At 43.1% G+C, this 20,562-nt stretch overlaps 1 protein-coding gene and 1 pseudogene across 1 annotated transcript in view; both read left to right on the plus strand.

The window, feature by feature from the left end:
- The window catches only part of LIN28A (lin-28 homolog A), a 59,454-nt gene extending 40,807 nt beyond the window's left edge, over positions 1–18,647 (plus strand). Inside the window, exons 3-4 of the mRNA XM_048502247.1 lie at positions 11,075–11,259; positions 15,566–18,647. Of these exons, the coding sequence (XP_048358204.1) occupies positions 11,075–11,259; positions 15,566–15,779 (399 nt within the window). The 3' untranslated portion in view covers positions 15,780–18,647. The remainder of the gene's footprint in view (positions 1–11,074; positions 11,260–15,565) is intronic.
- Positions 13,739–13,849, plus strand: LOC125435972 (annotated as a pseudogene).
- Positions 18,648–20,562: the final 1,915 nt, after the last annotated feature.

A 20,562-nucleotide genomic window follows, 5' to 3' on the forward strand; every position in this document is an offset into this window, starting at 1 on the left:
ATAGCACCTAAGACCAGCGCTGAAATTGTGCCTCTATCCAAGCATGGCAGTTTAAGGGGGTGGAAGGGAGGAAGCCCTGCATAATTTGACCCAACCAGCCCAGGCTCCTGTTCTCCAGAAGCTATCAGCTGCTGCCAGAAATCCTGTCTCTCAGCCTCTGATACACTGTCCCTGCACATGGAAGCTCCACATGTCTCTTACGGATAAGACCAAACCACAGTCCTGAGGACAAAGCCCTCCAAACGCAATATGCAGGACATTCCTGACAGCTATCTATGAACACTTGAGGATTTCTTCACACACTATGATCTCTAATAGGTCTCAGGACTCACTTTTCCTCTTGTAATCTTCTCCTTAAATAGGAGTCCCACAAAATTAAAATTGTTAAATTTGTTGTTAAATAAGTAGAGTGCAAAACTTAAGCTTTAAATACCTTGATGTGGGAGACAGGTATATTATGATTGTGCTCCCCTTGAAGGCAGAGGCTGGTGCGCAAAAAGTGGACACATTGTGACTGGTGTTGTTGGTGGCAAAGCTGGGCAATATCTTGGCTCGCTGGTGTATCCACTGCCTTCATCTGTGCACCCAGTCCCCAGTGGAGCACCTCCGAGTGGGTGGCAGTGGGAGGCAGACTCCTGCAGGTCTGGGGTGCAGGAAGAGGAGGCCTGGGGGCTGGCATTGTTGGTGGTGAGACCAGGTCAGATTTCAGTTTACAGCTGCACCTGTCACCCTCATTTGTTCACCAACACCCCAGTGGGGCACATCTGAACCCAGGGGATAGCCGAGTGGTAGCAGCCCAAGCAGTGGCAGGAGGTGGAGGCTGGCGGGGCAGCGCATGCTGTGCTCATTCCCCTCACCTGTGTGTCCAGGCCAGTGCGGGGTTCTGCTTGCACCCCTGCTTAAAGAGCGGCTGGGGCTCAATCCCCTTCCTGCCCCCTCATTATGCCCCTGCTTCCTTGATAAAGCAGTGTTTTCTGCCCTGCCAGCTTCAGTTTCTAACCTGCACCAGAGAGGGCTTTCTCTAGGTCTAGAGACTCAGGTACAACTACTTAGGCCTCGTCCTGGGACCTGGCTGGGGCATATCTTTGAACCCATGACAGAGGTGGGACTTGAATGCACTTCTTTAACTGTTTTTGGCTCAAAGACTGCCATAACTTTGCTCACATGTTCAGTCCCAGTTGAATGGCTTTGCCAGAAGTAATTGTGGGTACAGTCTGTCTGGGGTTAAGGGCCTTGAAATATCACTGGTTTTGAAGATATTCAGATAAGCCTTATCCCATCTAAATAAATATATCTCTTATTTCTAATTCTGAACCAGGATATCAGTGTGCAGATCATTAAATCCACAAACGAGCATCAGATGTAAAGAAGGGGGATGTTTGTACAAATGGGAGTCAGCCTCTAGGCTTGTGCAAAAATCCCCCCAAAGGGAAATAATTTACAGGTGGAAAAACCGAGATCTTGCAGTGCTGCAGCTTGGGATCTCAACCGCCATTTGGTGGGAACAAAAATAAGAACAGGCTGCCATCTGAGCCAAGCTGGCGGTGCAATGCTGGGATAGGGTGGGAACCACTCAGGCAGCAGTGCTGCGGGTGGGCAGCATGGGCAAGAGTGGGATCCCTCTGCAAATCTCGTGTGTCTCCACTCTGTGTGTGTGTGTGTAATTTAAAATTTAAAATTAATGTTAACAGATGGGCAGCCCAATCCAGAGGGGGGACCCAGACCTTCCCGTGCCCAGCCTGCCTACTCAAGGGTCAGTCGGAGGGCCTGATACATGGTGGCTGGGGACCCGACCGCCCTGCTGCCACAAAAGCTGGGTGTCCTGACCATGGGATTGCGCTGACATCTGAAACAGATGCTGGCGTGTGTGGGGCAGACCAGGGAATTCTTGGGGTTGGAGCTGAAGTTTGTTGACTTCCACCTGGAGTTTCCGGCCAGTCGCACCGCAGCCCCGGCTCTGGACTTACCCTCTGGACACCCTTTTGGGTGGCATAAGTCCATTGGCCCCAGTGGAGGACTTTTTAGAGGCAGGGAAGGTTTTTCCTGTTTTGTTCCTCCCTGGGCTTCCAGAAGATATTGAAGTCTTGCCTTGTGATGACAGGAAGTCCTTATGAATCTTTCTTTGGCTTCCAAGATTCCTGTGGGTTTTGGTCTATGCATTTGCAAACTTGTATTTGCAATCTTATGGGCAATCTGTTTTCCACCAAAAGATGACAGTAGAGTTGTATATGAATCCATCATTTCCTGGACTACCTTTGTTCTAGAATTCTCCACTTAGGTCTTAGTGCCTTCGGAACAGAACTGGGTAGGCACTGGGACCCAAGTGGAGCATTCTGGAACAAAGAAAGTCCAGGAAATGGCAGATTCATATAGAATTCTACTGTCATCTTTCTATGGAAAAGAGTATAGAAGCTTACTTCTTTTGTTAGGGTTTGCTCATCTGGTTAAAGAACGCTTAGATGAGGTATATTTAGCTTTCTATCCCGCCCGACCCCAACCAAAGTCTGGGTTCAGGGCAGCTTACACCTAGTCAATAAACAATACAGTCCATCTATAAAACACTCACAGACTCAATATACGGACATAGTCAATATACAGTACAATAAACTCCACTTAAATTAGTTCAGTCAATCAACGGATAATTAAAAACTTACAAAATTATTCAAAAATTTGGCACCACTTGCTCTACGTTACCCTCTCCAAGGGGATGGCAATTCAATAAATCTTGCTAAACCAAGTCTAACTTTTTTACCTTTGAATCCCAGCTTGTTCAGTAAAATGGAAAGAGTAACAAGGAACTTATTCAGTAAAAGGCCCTGCAGAACCACACCACATCCAGCAGAGCCCTGGTCTCAGGTGTCGGAGAGTTCCACCAGGTGGGGGCCAAGGCTTAGAAAGCCCTGACCCTGGGTGAGGTCAGTCAGATTGGGCTGGGGACCTCCAAAAGATTACTTCCAGGAGAGCATAACTCTCTCTGGGGGTGGTATTGGGAGATGCGGTCCCACAGACAGATACAGGGGTCCCAGATTGTTCAAAACCATTTTAAGATGATGTTCTGCCGGGCTCATGGGTGAGGACTTTTAGCTGCTGTATTATATCCATCTGTCACAGGGCAAAGTCCCCCCTCTATCTTCCCATCGGTCCCCCTTCCCACTTACTTTGAGGATGGTCTGTCAGTTTCAAGAGTCAACTCAGCTGAGAGATTAGCACACTATTTTTATTATTTAGTATTTGATGGGGTTCAATCTGTTTCACTCGGTTTAAATTTTAAATGTATATTTGGCTTCTTCTTACCTGCCCCAAGCTCTGCTGTAGTGAGGGGATATAAATTTAAAAGATAAATAAACAAATGGCTTCTAATGTATGCGAGAGAATGATGACCCTCCAGGGTTTTTGTCAGCATTTGAGTTAAACAGTTCAAGTGGAGAAAAAGATTTGCTTCCTCAGTTTGACTGAAAGGACTTTGGCAATGCAAAGAGTTTGATTACTCTGGCTGGTTACGTTTCTCAGTTGATTTCTTTCAGTTTCAATATTGTTTTGGCGGCTGGGGTGGTGGTGGTGGTGGTGGAGGAATTTTTCACTGGCACGGGATCACGGTGACAGTCCCACATTGTAAAGCTGAGCTGGGTTGTGGGGTCATGTGTCTTTTTTAATGGATGTATGCCACATTTTCTGTGGTTGGAAATGAGTTCATTAGCCTACGTTTACCGTGTGTAAGTTTGGTCAGACTGCAAACAAACAAAAATGTATAGTTGGTATCTGCTTTCCTAAGTGAATAGCACTTCGGGGCTAAGGTCAGTCCTGGTAGAGGGCATGGAAGAGGTTACTGCAGAATTGCAGTACTATGGAAGGATAGACAGCACAGTTGCTCTTCACCTTTTAGAGTGGCATTCCCCACAATTGTGTTAGAGGGAAGTGAAGGGTGGTCACATGACTCAGGTTACTGAGTAACTCATGAATGGTGGGCATGTTCCATTCATTAAAAAAGAGGATTCTGTTCTAAGGAACTGTTGTGTATGGCAGATGGCGTGGCTCAGCAAGGGAAGTGATAGGAAGAACAGCTTGAGCAATGCTTGGAAATTGTTAACCCAGAAGATGCAGAAATATATTCTTCCTGCTGTTCCAAACCAGATTAAGAGTGACTACAAGCTCTATGTTAACCATGCTCTGTCACTCCTCTGGCCAATAATGTGATTAGAACATTATTTTTAGCTCCTAATGGAGCTGACTGCCTGTTTTTGTAGAGTTGGTCTAGTGGAGCGATGTTAAATTTTTGAATGAGCCCCCCCACCCCGATTCCAGTCACAAATTCACTAGGTGTCACTATTCAGTCCCTTTGTTTCAGACCCATCTTTAATGTGAGAAGTGAATCTAATCTTATAGGATCATTTTTGTACTGATTGCCAAGATAAATTGCTACATAAGTCCTAGCATTTTTTTTACTGGCTATTACAATTGCTAAGTGCAGGGCTGATAAAAATAATGACTTTTAAAAAATATTTTCTTTTTCCAAGCTGAACCCTCTACAAACCAATCTGTTCTGTTAAAAAAAGGACTTAGGAAGTTTCTGAAATGAGCATCACATTTAATGTACAATTTTTGCCATTTTTGCCACGAAATGTTTTTGTTGTGTTCTGTGGCCAAGCTGACCCAAGCTGAAATTTTTGCATGAAGCTGAAATTAGTTTTTGTATATGGTTTTGTGTCTGGACAAGATATTGGTAGTCTTCAAACAGCAGCTGGACGAACACTTGTCAGGGATTCTTTTAGGCTGATCCTGCAAGGTTGGACTAGATGGCTGGATGGCCCTGTCATGCCCCTAGAGACACCCTCACCATTTTCTTTATTTAAGCCTCAGTTGTACCCATAGGCCCCTTCCGCACACGCAAAATAATGCATTTTCAAACCACTTTCACAACTGTTTGCAAGTGGATTTTGCTATTCCGCACAGCTTCAAAGAGCACTGAAAGCAGTTTGAAAGTGCATTATTCTGCATGTGCGGAATGAGCCTTAGATAGAATAGACTTAATTGTTTTTGTACAGTATTCTGTGGGAGGGAACCTTAGTTAGACCCTGTCCCTTTAAGAAGTCCTCTATAGACAAGAGCACTATAATATTTTTGTTAGCTAGCAGCCCCTTTGTTTTCAGTTTGTTTTTAGCCTCAGGTGTCTGGAAGGCTAAAGACAACAATATACCAGACATCCTAAGTTGTTATGTATAAGGTGTTAGAGAGCCATAGAACTCAGAGTAAGCAAGTTTCCACAGGATTGCAGGAAAAACAGGATCCAGTTAGAGGACACCATGGAGAACTCAGAAGAAGAAAGAAGCAGAGCAGACTTTCTTGGAAGCAAGCAAGGAAGAATTGGTGTCTGCAAGCTCTTCAATAATCTCCAATTGTTTCCAGCATTTCAGGTATTCTTTAATTGTTAGACTTCATGGGAGGAGTCAGAGTCCTAAACTTTCTGTACTATTAAACCGTTTTTTGAACGGTTATTCATTTGTCTACAGGTCTTACATTCTGTTCTAGCCGAGTGCAAGGCACCTGATATTAGTTTGCTTGGGGAGCAGAACAGGCCCCTTCCAACTCTATGATTCTCTGAAACACGAAATTTCGCTCATCCTCTCTGACATCTTGCAGTTGCCGTACCAAAGCCAGTTACTGTCAATTTAATCTCATTGCTTCCAGAAAGTCTGTAACTAAGATGTTGCAAATTTGCACAGTGACTTTTACCTGCTAATAACTGGAAAATGAATGTTTGTTTAGAGATTTCGGCTATATGTCTCAGGCATCTCCTTTCCAAAAATGGAGCTGGAGCGTTGCAAGTATGCTGTTGTCATATGTAGCTAGACTAACTGAAGGTCTGTGTTCTCTGTTCAAAGGAAAGGAAAAGATTTTCTGAGAGCAGAGTTGCAAAGAGCGCAGAGATGTTGTATAATTTTGGTCCCAATTTCTTGAGCTGTATCAATTTGAATACAATTTGATCTCTCTTTTTGGGGGCCTGCAATTTTTTTCTTTTTTTGGCAAAACGAGTGAGTTAACAGCATAGGTGAATCTTTTGTGGAATTAAGCACCCCCCCCCCCCCCAGAACCAAAGGGGAGGGACTGCGGGTCGTATTTGTGGGCTGAATGTCCTGAGGCAGCAAAAATTCATTGATCCATTTTTATCGCTTAGAAGTAGTTCAGAGGAAGCATTAGGAAATGTCCCTTAGAGACCAGATCTGGGCACTCCGCAGATGTTGCAGTTACGGTTGTTCAATGGGAATGTTCAATGAAGCCTACTGAGTTTTAATTAGTTAAAGTGTGTTTGTATGTGCGCACACACATGCTGTTCTGCTTGTGTTCTGCAAATGGGCTCTATGACGGAATCCTGAATTACTTTCTCTCGAGTTCTGGAATAGTCTGTTAGTGCCTTAGCGGCAGCAGGAAATCTAGTGGTATCTCAAGGACAAACCAGTTTGTTGTCACATAAAGATCTATTTGCGACAAGAACCGTTTTGATCAAGTGCATCCTGTAGACCGTAAAGGTGAATGCATGTGAATTAACATGGGTCAAGTATGGGGAAGACACTGTTTTGGGACAGGACAGTATATAAAGAAAGGTGAATATATTCTGGAACTGGAAAGATCATAAATGCATTCGCCAGCAGACATAAAAGGTTTGTTTTATTGAACCACAATACATTCCCAATCATTGTTAGCTGGAGCTGGAGAGCTGGAAATTTTGAAGCCACAGGGGAAAACACTTGTAAAAGAAATTTTGATTTCTGCCATACTTTCCAAACAAACCTTAGTTGCTTTAAATCAGCTAGCATAATAAGTGTATGTATCGGGGTGTTTATGGAATTTAAACATATAAATGTCTTAGTTTTCTACAAGCAAAACTTGAAAATACACCCAGTGCTAAAGCAAGAGAGAGGAAGAGCTATAAACTGCTGCACCCTATCTGACTTACCAAACTTATTTGAAAAGAAGAAGAATATTTCCTTGGTGTGTTTTTTTCCAGTGCTTTCCCAGATTTACAAGTCCTGGGAGTAGAGATTTGGTGGGGATCCTCCCTACTTGTCTCCCAGGTTATCGTATCCATAGCTGGGGCTGGATTTGCATGATAGTACATAATTACTGTTTATAATGGTTTGAGAGCAGTCTTCCGTCATGATTAAGGCCTGATGAAACTGTGTCAGATCTGCAAATGTTCAATAGCCTCTCGGGACAAACGCCTCCCTTCTCCATAGCCACATGCGTGTGCATCACAGAGTAGGGGCTGGCTTTGGCATGTCTTTCCATTGCTTGATCGCTTGTAGCACGTGGCTGCAAGCATTTCATTTGAGGCGCCGTTGAATAACATGAGAATTCTTCCTGCAGTTTTTCATCTGGATGGCTCATTGGTAGTTGTTTCTTGGCCTTCCATGTTAGGAAAGGGCTTTGCATGGCAAAAGCTGAGAATTCAATTCCTGACATTGTCTGAAAAAGGATCTGGGGGCAGCAAAGACGCTTCTGTCAAACATGCCCTGTGGAGCCACTGCCAGTCAAGGAAAAAGAGTATTTAACTAGATGGACCAATGGGAGAAAGCTATAAAAGGCAGCTTCAAATTTGTACCAAACGATCCCAGAAGATCCTGCTACAGGCACTCCTTTGAGATGGGCTTCATTCTCTGTACCCTGCAGCTCTCTTTATATTTTGTAACTGAGCAAAATTGTGTTCTGTTTTTCTGCTGATTGAAATTGCACCAGGAAAAAGAGAGACAGGGCGGTCTCCATTTAAATCTATATCTATAAACGCGAAATACCACTGACTGGCTCACTGACTAACTGATCAAAAGAAGGATTTTTCAAAATATTCAGTTTTACTCGAGTTATTACACACTTACTATTTTAACTGCTCATCTCTGGCCATCTGCGCGAACATTCTAAGGGCAAACCAGCCCCTCAGTCCACAGACATGCTGCACGAATAGAAAAAGACAACTACAGGAAGCTGCTGCAAAATATGCAAAAACAAACCCATCAGTCCACAGACAGGCTGTGAGGAAATATGCTGCATGTCACCCCAAAGTTCACAAACAGGCTGTAAAGAAGTATGTGGAATGTCACCCCAAAATTCATAGAGAGTCTGTGATGAAGTATGCGTAGCGAAGCACAGGTACCCTGCTAGTCCTATATATGTTATGCAAAATATTCACTCTCCCATAAGAGCCTCGATGGTGTCAGTCTAAAGCATATTGGGCCACAGGGAATTTAAACAGTGATTAAAAAACAGTCTTTGCAACCAGAGCCATAAAGCTTCGAGAAACATGTTTTGTGCTGTCAGGGTTCTGCGACCCGCTGCATTCTTCTTTCTTGCCTTCTCTCTACCCCACCTTCCTTCAGTATTTTCAATCTCCCTTGCAGAATAGAATCTCCACTCATAGGCATGCATTGATTTTTTTATTTCATGTGCTGGAGGGTTTATTGTTGTCTTGTGATTGGTCAGTGGCAGCAAATTGAATATTCTGCATTAAGTAGAGAAATGCCCTTAACGTTTCTTGCAAGGAAACCTTTCTACAAGGCAGGGGAATCTACTGTAACCTGAATTCCAGTTAGAGGCACATTATGGCTGCCTCTCAAAGCAAGTTTAAACAGACAGAAGCCTTTATTGGCATTATAAATTACCATATTACAATATTAAAAACAAAAAAGGGAACGTTTATCTATTAACCGAATCCATTAAAATACATTAAAAATATGCATTAAACATCTACGTACAGACCCTGTATACGGAACACAAAGAGAACTAAATTTACCATGACTATTTTATGGAGAACAATTACGTAAGTTTAGCTTGTACAGTCTGTGAACAAAAAACTTGATACAGGTCATGAGAAAACTGGTTTCTCCCCCACACCCCTTGCTCAGAAATCCCTTTTTAAAAAGTGTTCTTTCTTGCTGTGGACAGTGAACAGTAGCATGGTTCAGAGTAATGGAGATTATTGCAGGCCCCTGAGTTTTTGTGCATTTGTGGTGCGCCACTGAAATGCCACATCTTATTCTTGTCCCAGTATTCAAACGCGTACCTGCTGTGCTTCTGCAGAAGAACCCAGTAAAGAGCATGACACTGTCTTCGGTTACATTTTTTTACCCTGCCTTGTATTTATTTATATTTATTTACTTATATAGACAACAAAGGGAACCAAAGTAGCTTACAAAGTACAAATAAACAACAGTCAGGACTGGTTCTGGATCCACTGGACTGGCTCACGCAAGGTAACACACACATAGAATCAATCTCCAGCTCAAAATTTTCTCTCTGGTTTAGACTGATTGAAAGGGACCAGGTCAGAGCCTCCTATCTGTCCAGCAATACCTTTAGTAATCTCAGAATAGGCTTTTGCTTTACATTTATGAATTTGCAGAGTTCTGGTTCTGATGGATCTGTCTCATTCTGTCTCATATTGCAGAGAGCCTAGAACTAAATTTGTTGCAGTACTTTTGAAGGGCTTAAACCAGGGGTCCTCAGTGTTTTTGAACCTGTGGTCACCTTTGGAATTCTGACACAGTATAGTGAATGGGTCTGCAACCTGCGGCTCTCCAGATGTTCATGGGCTACAATTCCCATCAGCCCCTGCCAGCATGGCCAATTGGCCATGCAGGCAGGGGCTGATGGGAATTGTAGTCCATTAACATCTGGAGAGCCATAGGTTGCAGACCCCTGGTATAGTAGATGTGGCCACAAAATGGCTTCTATAGGAGATGGAGACAACCACAAAATGGCCACTGCAGATTATCTTCAGTCACACAGATCCTTGTGCTCACAAAGGATCATTTTTAAAAAATCTGCACAGCCAATCAAATCTCCAATGGCCAATAGCCCCGCCTGGCCCCACCCACTTTCTAAAAACACATCACAGGCACCAGGACAAAGCTCACAGGCACCATGTTGGAGACTCCCGGCATAAACCGTTCCCTGGAAACAAAACAGACTTTTTTTTCTTCGATATTGACTTGCTCACCTCAAATCTCACTGTTTGTCTCAGCAGCCGAGAAAGTGTAGGCTGAAATTGTATCTGAATGGTGAAAAGTTTTAATATGACAAGCATTTTTAGATCAGGTTAAATGTTGATGTTGTTTATGATTTCGATTTTATGCTCCTTGTGATTGATTATAATGGCCTTTAGCTATGAACAGTAAATGCTATCACTGCTCAAGGTAACAGAGTGTGTGTCATGGGCTAAGAGAATTTCAGGCTGTTGCCAAAGAGCTCATGCCTCTGTCCACACCCATGCTTAAACACCTGTAACAAGAAGGAAAACACAAGCTCAGTTTACAGAGATGTTTATTTATTTATTAGGTTTATATATCACTCTTCCTGTGAAAGGGGTCAGAGCGGTGAACAACCATAAACATACAATTAAAATAATGTATAAAACAATTTCTAAAATGACTGCTTTCCAAATACATTTCGACAAGGGTTGGGATGACAGCCACTGCTTCCAAAGTCATCAATAATCAATCAATAATCAACGAACAGTAAAAAGCCTAACAAAAAACACCAAAGAAGAAGCACCATAAGTAAACTAAAGTTAAAAGCTGAAAACCGAAAAGGGCTGAAAAAGGGGAGGCCAGCTTAAGATGGAAATACTGTTGCTCTACTCAACCTTAGGCCCTGCGGATCAGCTCCATCTTACAGGCCCTGCAGAACTGAGCTAGATCCCGCAGGGCCCTAGTCTTATCCCCAAGAGTCTGCCATCCATTGCTATATATGGCCTTCAAGGCAGTTTGCAAAATCTTGCCCTCCCAAATGCCCAAAACCGAAGCAACTTCTGCTTGACTCTCAGCAGGCAGAAGTTGCTTCAGTAATCACTCTGCAGTCCTGAAGAGCAAATAAAATCACTTTTCCATCACTGGAATTGTCTCTGGGCTTGACTGTTTGCTTCATGCAGGGATACCTGGCAGCTTCCTGTCTTCCTTGAGGTGGCCCCTTGGATAGCCATTGGAAGTTTCTCTCTCAGACGTGGCAAGCCTGCAGTGCTTTCCCTCACACTGTTCTGTCTTCCTTCATAACTTCTGCGGCTGTTAACCTCTTACTTTTTGTTCCGCAGAGCAAGCTGCACATGGAAGGTTTTCGCAGCCTTAAGGAAGGGGAAGCAGTTGAGTTCACCTTTAAGAAGTCCTCCAAGGGTTTGGAGTCCATCCGAGTGACCGGTCCAGGAGGAGTGTTCTGTATTGGCAGCGAGAGGAGACCGAAAGGCAAGAACCTACAGAAACGCCGGTCAAAAGGAGACAGGTGAGGCTTGGGTCGGGCACGTGCTCCAGAGTTCAAGCAAGGCATATCGAAGAGGAGATGGCTGTGTAATGTTTTTTTCAGGCTAGAGGACTGCTTGTGTTAGGCCGGAAGACCCCAGCCTCACGGAGTCTTTTTGTCGAGCAGATATTGAGCACCATAAGATAATGGCTTCTATGGAATGGGAGAGATCAATGACAAAATGGCTGCTATGGGGACTAAATCGAATCACCACACATTCAGAGCTTTCACAAAATTTTAGGCAGTTCAAGCCAAGTGTCCTCTGATGGAGGTAGCTGTTCTTGAGTGCATGTTCCCTCTATGCGCAAAGCGTGCCTTTCGGGTTTCTCTGAAGCTCCCTGCAGCCGCAAAGGTAATGCCCCTGTTGTGTATGTGTGTGTTTGTTTTGTAAGTGCCTCCTGCTTCAGGGAGGTGGAGGAATGCCAGAAAAGGCTCTTTGCTTTAAGGAAGAGACACTTTGTGACAGAAGAAAGTAGGTAGCAAGAAACATATTGTTGGGCTTTATGGCACGCACCCATGGACACCGCACCATATTAGAAATCACTACATTAGGAGACCCCTGTTTTGTCTGGGAAGAAACTTAGGCCTGGTTTATATACGCAGAAGCAAGATGTGGCAGAGTGCTGAAATGATAAGATATATTGCACTGTCTTTGACTGCAGGGAGGACCACTGGAGGAGGAAGAAGATGTTGAGTGTAGCGCTGTCACATTTCCTGCCGGGCTGATGGAACCGGCCCTGTGTGTGTTCACACACAGGCACAAACAGACCCCTGACAGTTCTGTCATTAGAAGCTACGTGCTCACAGGCAGGAAAAGACCCCTGGTCTCTTACTTTGAGCTCAGAGATGACCAACTACTTCAGTTTGGTTACCGTACAGCAGTATTTGCCATGGCTTCCTTCTATGGGTGGCCGGTGGTCAGTGGGCCTTTCTTTGTATGAGAGGCTTCCCTCTGCCTTTTAGAGAACAAGCGGCAGATGCAAATTTCTAGGGAAAGAGCTAAAAACCCAAGAGTGAAAGGTCAGAGGTCGGAAACACCCGGGGCTGAATAGCATGGACCAATGCCCCCATTCAGTGAGCCATGTGTCTGCAGGGTAGAGCCGCATGGCTGGTTAGTGGGCTTTCCCTAGCAAAAAAATCCCTTTGTACAGCCAAATTGTGCTGCTCAGAAGAGACTCTTTAAATAGCCATGTATATTAGAGAGATGTATGGGCTTCAGTAGAGTCTAAACACTGGTCCAACCTAGCCTAGCATGGTTTACTTTGTCTATCAGCAGCTATGCAATCCACATTGCTGTCCAAAATAATTTACTCTACTTGGGCCTTGTGCAAGTAGGCATGCACTCTGTTCTTGGGCTGTAATCCCTCCTCAAGAGTAAAGGGCCCTGGCACATGAGAATGAACAAGTCACTGGTTGGCCTTTAATAGATTCTAACAACTAGGATATCTCGTTGTAAACAGTTCACAATATGGCAGAAGAGTAGGGTTGCCCTCTGGTGGTGAAGCTATGTACTTTCCACTTACTAGAAGAGCATTGTGTTGAGTTGACAAACTTTTAGATTGGGAAGAAAACCGTGTATTGATACATGTGTGCATGAGTTGCTCCCAGATTTGTTTTATTAAACAATTTACCTACATTAGGATAAAATCTCCAAAACAAGCATCCAAAGTGGCATAGGGCACAAAAATACTTAAAACCAACCCGGCAAGAAAATTAAGAAAATTAAAATAAAGTGTTAACCAGTAGCAGGTTAAACACCACTTAAGTCCCATTTAACACCACTGAAGTCAGCAGCAAGTTGGAGTGAATAAATTAGAACACTTTAGCAACAGAGAAACCATCCACTAAAGTAAATTCAGCAGCCATCTTTCAAACTATTTGCTCCCAAAGGCAAAAACAACATCGACGCGCCATGGAATCATCCACAAAATCTGGGCAAATAAAACTCAAAACAACTAGGTGCAAACAACCAATGAGGGTGGGGGAATACTCAGCAACTGAGTTGCCAACACAGATATGTCTTTGTATATGACCCTCTACTTAATTTCAAAGATTAGGGTCAAACGCCAATTTTAATTGAAAGTTCAATTATTATGGGAGAAGACCGTCCTTTGAGTAGTCTGAGTCTGATCCAAGCTGTTTATCTGGTTGAGAGCAGGGAAGGCTTTTAATGGGCTACTTGCCAGCTCCTTTTCAAAGGCCCTCTTGAACAATGAATTAAGTCGAAAAGAGGAAACTGGCAATTTTGTCAAGAAGTTTCAAATAGAGAGTGCTACTACCTTACAGGCCCTGCTTCTCGTAAACTATCAGCTTAAGGTCAGAATGCCACGGTGCAGGGACTCCTCCAAAGATTTTTTAAAAAGGTTTATTTCAATTAGTTAAAAGAAAACAACAGGAGTTAAAAACAATTCTATTTCCTTGGCGGGGGGGGGGGGGAGACAACAGGGGATGTATGTATAGCATAGCTTCTCGGCCTATTGGCTAAGATCAAATGTAGTAACTGTTCTTATCAGCATAGCAATGTTAAAAAGATTAAGAAATATTTTAAAATGGTGATGGAATAATAACCATTAATCATTGGTCATTACTGTAATAAATCTAAACACATCTGTAAATAATTTCTGGATATTAAAAATAAGTTCATATATAATTGTCATCTATTCACTTGAGTGTTTTTCTCAAACACCTGTTGATACAATGTAATGCATGACTTGAATGGTAAATCAGTTCAGTTACATCCTCCTCTACTCCCATTTTCTAAGAATAATGTAAGTTATATGCTTTCCATCTGTCTTGAAATTCTCTGGTTGGTCTATTGTTTACATAATACCATTGCTGCATTACTGCCACTATTGCATACTCAGTTTGCTTTCCCAGTCTTTGTGCCTGTGGACAGTCTTTTGCTTTCCATTTTGTTGCAAATATAACTCTGGCACTGTTATCATACATCCAAATAATTCTTCCAAGATTTTTGGAATACTACTGAGCAAGAGACCCAGCAATATACTCTTAGTGTTCGTAACAAAATTGATTTTAATTCTTTTTTTAAAATTTCACCATATATTTCTTTCCAATACTTCTTTGTCTTTTTGCAAGTCTACTACGTATGATAAAAGGTGCCTCTTTATGTTTCCAGCATTTCCCATTATAATTCTAATCCTTTTTCTCAATCTCCTTTGGTGTAATATACCATCAATAAAACATCTAGTACCAGTTTAATTTGGGCTTTTCCAGCCCAGGCTCTGGCCTGGTAGAACTTTCTGCTGAGTGAGAATTGGACCTTGCAGGATCTAGCTCAGTTCCAGTGGTCCCGTAAAATGGAGATGTTCTGCCAGGCCTATTGTTGAGGATACTAACAGTGTACCCCACCTGATCTCTTTGCTGGGTCCAATCAGATCTCATGCTACTTTGCTGTCTTTTAGATCTCCCCTGTACCACTTTTCCAGGGCCAGTTTTGCCTCAATTAAGAGTGCTTCCCTCTCTAACCTGCTAATGTAATTTAACTGAGGGAGTCACTTCTAGGGGCCCAATTACATTTTTTTAATTTTTTAATTGTCAAGTAAAGATTTGGACCCCATGGCGCAGTATTACAATCAAAGCTCTGTTCATGACCTGAGTTTGTGGGAAAGGCAATGCCAAACTCCCCTGTAAACAAAGTCTGCCTAGTAAACGTCGTAATACAATGTCACCTTATGGGTCATTAATGATCTGGTCCTTGTACCCGAAACTGTTTATACCAGGGGTCTGCAACCTCCAGCTCTCCAGATGTTCATGGACTACAATTCCCATCAGAGTTAGCCACCATGGCTAACTCTAACCCTGGTCTATACCCTTTTACCTTTAAGTGAAGATGATTATTCTAAATATTAATCAATTATATTACATGCTTTTATGCTGATATTTCCTCTTATTGTTATTTATTGTTCAGAGGGCTATCTTTACCCTTTTAACTTTATTTTAAGATTATTATTCTAAATATTAATTGTATTATAGTTTTTTATGCTGATATTTCATTTTACTGCTGTTGTACAGGGGAATCTTTACCCTTTTACCTTTGAATTAAGATTATTATTCTAAATATTAATTGACTACATTACAGATTTTTATGCTAATGCTTCATTTTATTGCTGTTAACTGCCCTGAACCCGGCACTGGCCTGAAAAAGGAATTAAATAAAAAATAAAATGAAGTAAAATTTAGTTTATTTTTTCCCTTGTGTTTTAAAAAAGAGATGGCTCCAGGGATCCTGCAGTCTCAACTTTTCCCTCTTCTGTTGTCTCCCTTCTAGATGTTACAATTGTGGAGGTTTGGATCATCATGCCAAAGAATGCAAGCTCCCGCCTCAGCCAAAGAAATGCCATTTCTGCCAAAGCATTACCCACATGGTCGCCAACTGCCCTGTCAAAATGCAGCAGTCGCCCAGTTCTCAGGGAAAGCCTTCCTACTTCCGGGAGGAGGAGGATATGCACAGCTCAGCCCTTCTTCCCGAAACCAGGGAATGATGTTGGGAAATCAGTAGGAGCTACTGAATCACTGGGGCTTCAGGGCATCGAGTCAGCAAAGAAGGGGGAGCAATGAACGGCTTCTGCCTCCAGGTTGTTGTGTGTTTTTTTTTTGCAGGGGGCAGGTAGTGGACTAGGAAGCAGCATCTTTTGAATCTCTCAAGGATTTGGTATTGGGAAAAAGGTCTGAGAATCTGGACAAAACTGTTACGCTGGTCCGCAACCTATTTTCTGCTTCAGAGGAGGTCTGTGAATCTCCAGCTGAAATATTCAGATAGAAGAAAGGGCGAGGTGGCAGCACCTTAAAGGTACCTTTGCTCTCTTGCCAATGCAAAGATTATTCCAAAAACAAAACCCAAAGCTGGAAAAAATCTAGACCATCCAGACCTTTCGGGGGGGCATTTTGTAAAGAAGTGCACAAAACCACAGTTGGTTCGGGACACTGGCAGAGGGGAGTAATTTTTTTAAAAGTCACACTCATTTTGACATTAAAAGAGGCCACTCAAAAATTGTGGCAGCTTTAAGAAATTTCAGTCCCTCAGGAATTAGAGGGTTTTGTAGACTCAACCACCAAGGCCTATCTAAAGTTCACACCCCTGAGTCTACAAGATGTAGTGGGACTTTTAATTTTCCACTCAAGCGTGGCCATGAAACATCAGTATCTTATTTGGCCTTGATCTTGCCCTTGCTAAGTCTGAGGCTTTTGAGGAAATGCTGGCTGCTTTTTGGAGTATATGTGGAAAAAACAATTTTTTCAGAAACTCACTCGCACATTGGGCCACTCAGCACTTCCTTTCACAGCCTTTGCAGTCTGGGCTCATGGCCCAGGGAAGACCTAAGAATGCCTCCCTTTGGTGTCCCCCCCTTCCTTCTGTGGCCATAATTTAAAAAGAAGCACACACATGTCAACTGGGTAGTTCAGCTTATGTTTGGCAATGTTTGTTTCCCAGAATTCTTTGGTCTGTGCAACCCACAATATCAAATTTAAGCACAAGGGTTGTGAATTTTGAAGACTTCCCCGTTTTTGTGTCGAAACCCTAACCTAAGGGGCAAAAAAAAGCTGCTGCTCCCATCCCTTGCCTGCTTTCCCTGCCTCTGCCTTTAATTTATTTTGCTCCTGCGGACAGCTGGACTTGCCGTGCGAGACACGGGAGGGCGTCCCCACCTGCTCTGAAGCCAACGTGATATAAAACCTGCACTACGACGTGCGCGAATGACGTATCTTTGGGTTCGTTTTTTCTTTATTGTCCATGTTTGTTGGATTTTTTAAAAAGTATAAATATTCTGTTTTGTATTTTTGTATATTTTAATCTTTAAGAGTTAAAAAAGGAAGAAAAAAGAAGAAAAAAGGACATTACTGCAATTTATTCTCAGGTATTCTCAAACATCTCAGGGATGGAAGAACCTCGGTTCCTTCTGGGGCTGGACAGGTTGGAATCATGCCTTTTTAAAATTTGGGACATTGTTAAGTTGGACAGCACAAAGGAGAAATGTGTTTTTAATACTGTAGCTCCATCTTGACATCTGTTTTGATGTTTTTAGACAGTGTATTTTAAACAGATTCTTCTTCCCCCTCTTGTTGTATTTGCATGGAGGCTGAAGAGCGGAGGTAGGGCCGGGTCCAATAGGAATTTTGTCCCCCATGGTCATTTCAAAGGTCTACTTAGGCAGGACTCCTTCCTGCTGGATTGTGTGTTTGGACTATTCAAGTGGATAAAAATTAAGTCTGCTTGCTGAGAGAAATTCAGAGCCAAGGGGACTGAACCTTGGACACCCATGTTCTAGCAGAGTTTGTGTTGTCAGTGCCTCCTCCTAAACATCTATCCATTCTTAAGACTTTTAACAACTCTCATGCATCTTTTTAGTGGCTAGGCACATTTTCATCCCATTTCCATCCATGTTATCACCTCATCTCAGTTCTTCCACTCTTGTGGACTCTTGGAAGAGTTGCTTGTGGTTCTTCCCAAGGATGATCCTTCTGTGGACCTGCTGATTTGAGTCACCGTTGGAGGGTGGCAGAGTGAGAAAGAAGGCCTCTCAGATGCTAGGGGCCCACTCTGTTAGGGAACTTCTCTGGCACATACCTCATTAAAGCTAAGGTATTTTTCATTTCTTATTTCCTGTCAATTAAGCTTGTGCTAGAGAATTTGTAGATGTCCTGCATTCTCTATGGTACAATTTGGATTTCCACCTTCAGGGTTCAAGATGTTTCAGACTTCAATTCTGTATCATCCCCACTATCTCTCATTTTTCTGTGCCCATGTTCTTGAGAAATCCTCTTGGGTACATTCTTATAGTGAAACCTTATTATGAATGTCTCGAGAAGAGTGTATTCTTGTAGCCAAAGACTTGCCAATGAACTGCTCCTCCAAATCTCAAATTGCTTTAGGTTTAGGGTGTATCCCCTCGATTCAGTCTCCTTCATTGTCACCACTGAGAATTGTGAGTCAGGATTTGCTATTTAGTTTTTCCAGCTGAGTTGTTCAAGTAGCAATGAAAAGACGTGATCTTGACCTTCTGATGCTTGGGTCTACCACTTCTACCAGCTGCTAGTGATACTTCTAGTATCTGCTTTAAAAAATAAAAATAAGAAGGATCTGTTGGATGCCCCAACAATGAGAGGTATTTCTGAGGCATCGAGTAGTACATAATCCCAAAGAATAAGGGACGGAGGAGCCAATTTACAGACGTTCCCTTCAGCACCACACATGATGACTTTGCTCAGTGTAGGAAATGATAGTTGACATTAGTACTTTTCAGATGTTGCCATAACACAAGCCAGGAACCCACCAGGCCAGGTCCTCTCAATATGCACGGTCACCATGTTGTATTAACAGTGGGTCATGTGCATAATTTTCATGTGTGCACAGCCTTGGTGTATACCAGTGGTGGCGAACCTTTGGCACTCCAGATGTTATGGACTACAATTCCCATCAGCCCCTGCTAGCATGGCCAATTGGCAGGGGCTGATGGGAATTGTAGTCCATGACATCTGGAGTGCCAAAGGTTCGCCACCACGGCTGTATACAAACTGACCACTGGATCTTTCAGTGGTCACATTAATGATGTTGAAGCTGTATGCACAGGGTAATTATGCAGGTAGTCATCATCACACAACATGGAGACCACACCTATCAGGGGATCATGAATTGTACATATGTCTGTTGAGAGTGATTGGTTGGCTTCCAGTATTGCAATGTCTGAAAAGGTTTGTGGTGGACAGAATGCAGGGAACTCTGGTTTTCCCAAACCTGAGGAAGAATTGAAGTTAGGGTAGAGTGAGACCTTGCAATTTGTGGTTGGAGCAACAAGCACTGTCCCTGGACTGTTAATGTGAATTAAGATCTCAAAAAGAAGCTTTTAAAAAGTGGGACTTGACTGCATTTTTAATTTCTGGTTTATTACCACCTGCCCTATGGCCCAATATGCCCCCAAAGGGTGAAGCCCCTTTGAAAATCCACTTTGATTTCCATTTCTAAATGCACTGTTTTCCCTTTTTAAAAATGGCGCACAGATTTTCTCGCTTACATTATATGTTCTTCCTTGCTCTGTGTGTGCGCATGCGCGTGCATATGCATACATGTCCATGTGTAAAGTGCCATCAATACTAACCAGGACTGACCATGCCTAGCTTCCTAGACTACTAATGCTTTGCCAAGGAAGGAACATGTTTGATTGCAGGCTCTTGGGAGTTGCAGAGCCAAGCAATCAATTCTGAAATAGTGAAAAAGGCCAGTCTCGTTTCTCTTGTTGGGCGCTCTCTTTCTCCCTCTCTGTTTCCTGCCTCGAAGGAAGAGAAAGTGAAGTCAGGTGGCACGACGCATCCGGGATGTTGGTTCTGAAATTGCCGTATGATTCTCTGTGTATCTACCTCAAGATAACGTCTCTGTGTTCAGTGGGGCCAAATGCAATAGAATGAACTCACAAATATAGCTTTCTCTGGGTTGACTGTAGGAAGATTGAATTTCCCCAGGGTGTACATCAGAAAGTAAAAAAATACTGCCCCTTCTAATTTTGTATCTCTTTTAAAAACTCAAGTAGAATTTCCCCCACATGCCAGTCCCTTTCTAGGAGCTTAGAAGGTGTAAATATCTTAATGTAAATCTTTCTGCTTTCTTCCCAGTTTCCTCTTGATGATTGTTTACAAACCTTTAAGAGAAAAAAAATAGCCAAAGCTTGTGATAGACATTGGGGGGCTGGTGGGAGAGGCCCCCGTCCCTCACCTCTTTGCAGCTTTGCCATGTGAAAACTGGTAATGTTGTCAAAAGCCCCCTTCCCATCTCTTTCTAGGACCAAAGGAATAATTGGGCTTCTGAAATGACAACACTAGATTGGTAAGGCATCATTGAGTGCAGTAGGGGATTTCTCCCTAGCTCTCTTGCAGTAGGGGGTAGGGTGGAGTGATTGCAACCTCTCTATGCTGGGGACAATTTAGGTCAGTAATTCCAGAGTTCGCAGATGGTGCCTAGAATTCCTGCCCGTTTGGTCTAGTAAACCGCTGCTTGGAACAGGCAGCATTTAGCCAGCAATGGACACTATGCATTAAGGGTAAACAGTGGGAATCGCAGGCAGGTTAACAGCCTGCTTGCACTCAGGGTCACTGTGGAGTGCTAGGAAGCACTGAATGTATGGGGGGAGGGGGGCAAGGTCTTCTCGAGTGGCTGCGTGATTGTGTATTAGGAGACAAAACGAATGTAACTCCATGTTTACTGCTAGCAACCAAAGCTTGATTTTGTGTCAAACTCTTGATTTTTTTTTAATGAAGTGGGTGGGAGGGGGGCAA

The sequence above is a fragment of the Sphaerodactylus townsendi genome, linkage group LG06, assembly GCF_021028975.2.
Source record: "Sphaerodactylus townsendi isolate TG3544 linkage group LG06, MPM_Stown_v2.3, whole genome shotgun sequence".
Lineage (NCBI taxonomy): Eukaryota > Metazoa > Chordata > Lepidosauria > Squamata > Sphaerodactylidae > Sphaerodactylus > Sphaerodactylus townsendi.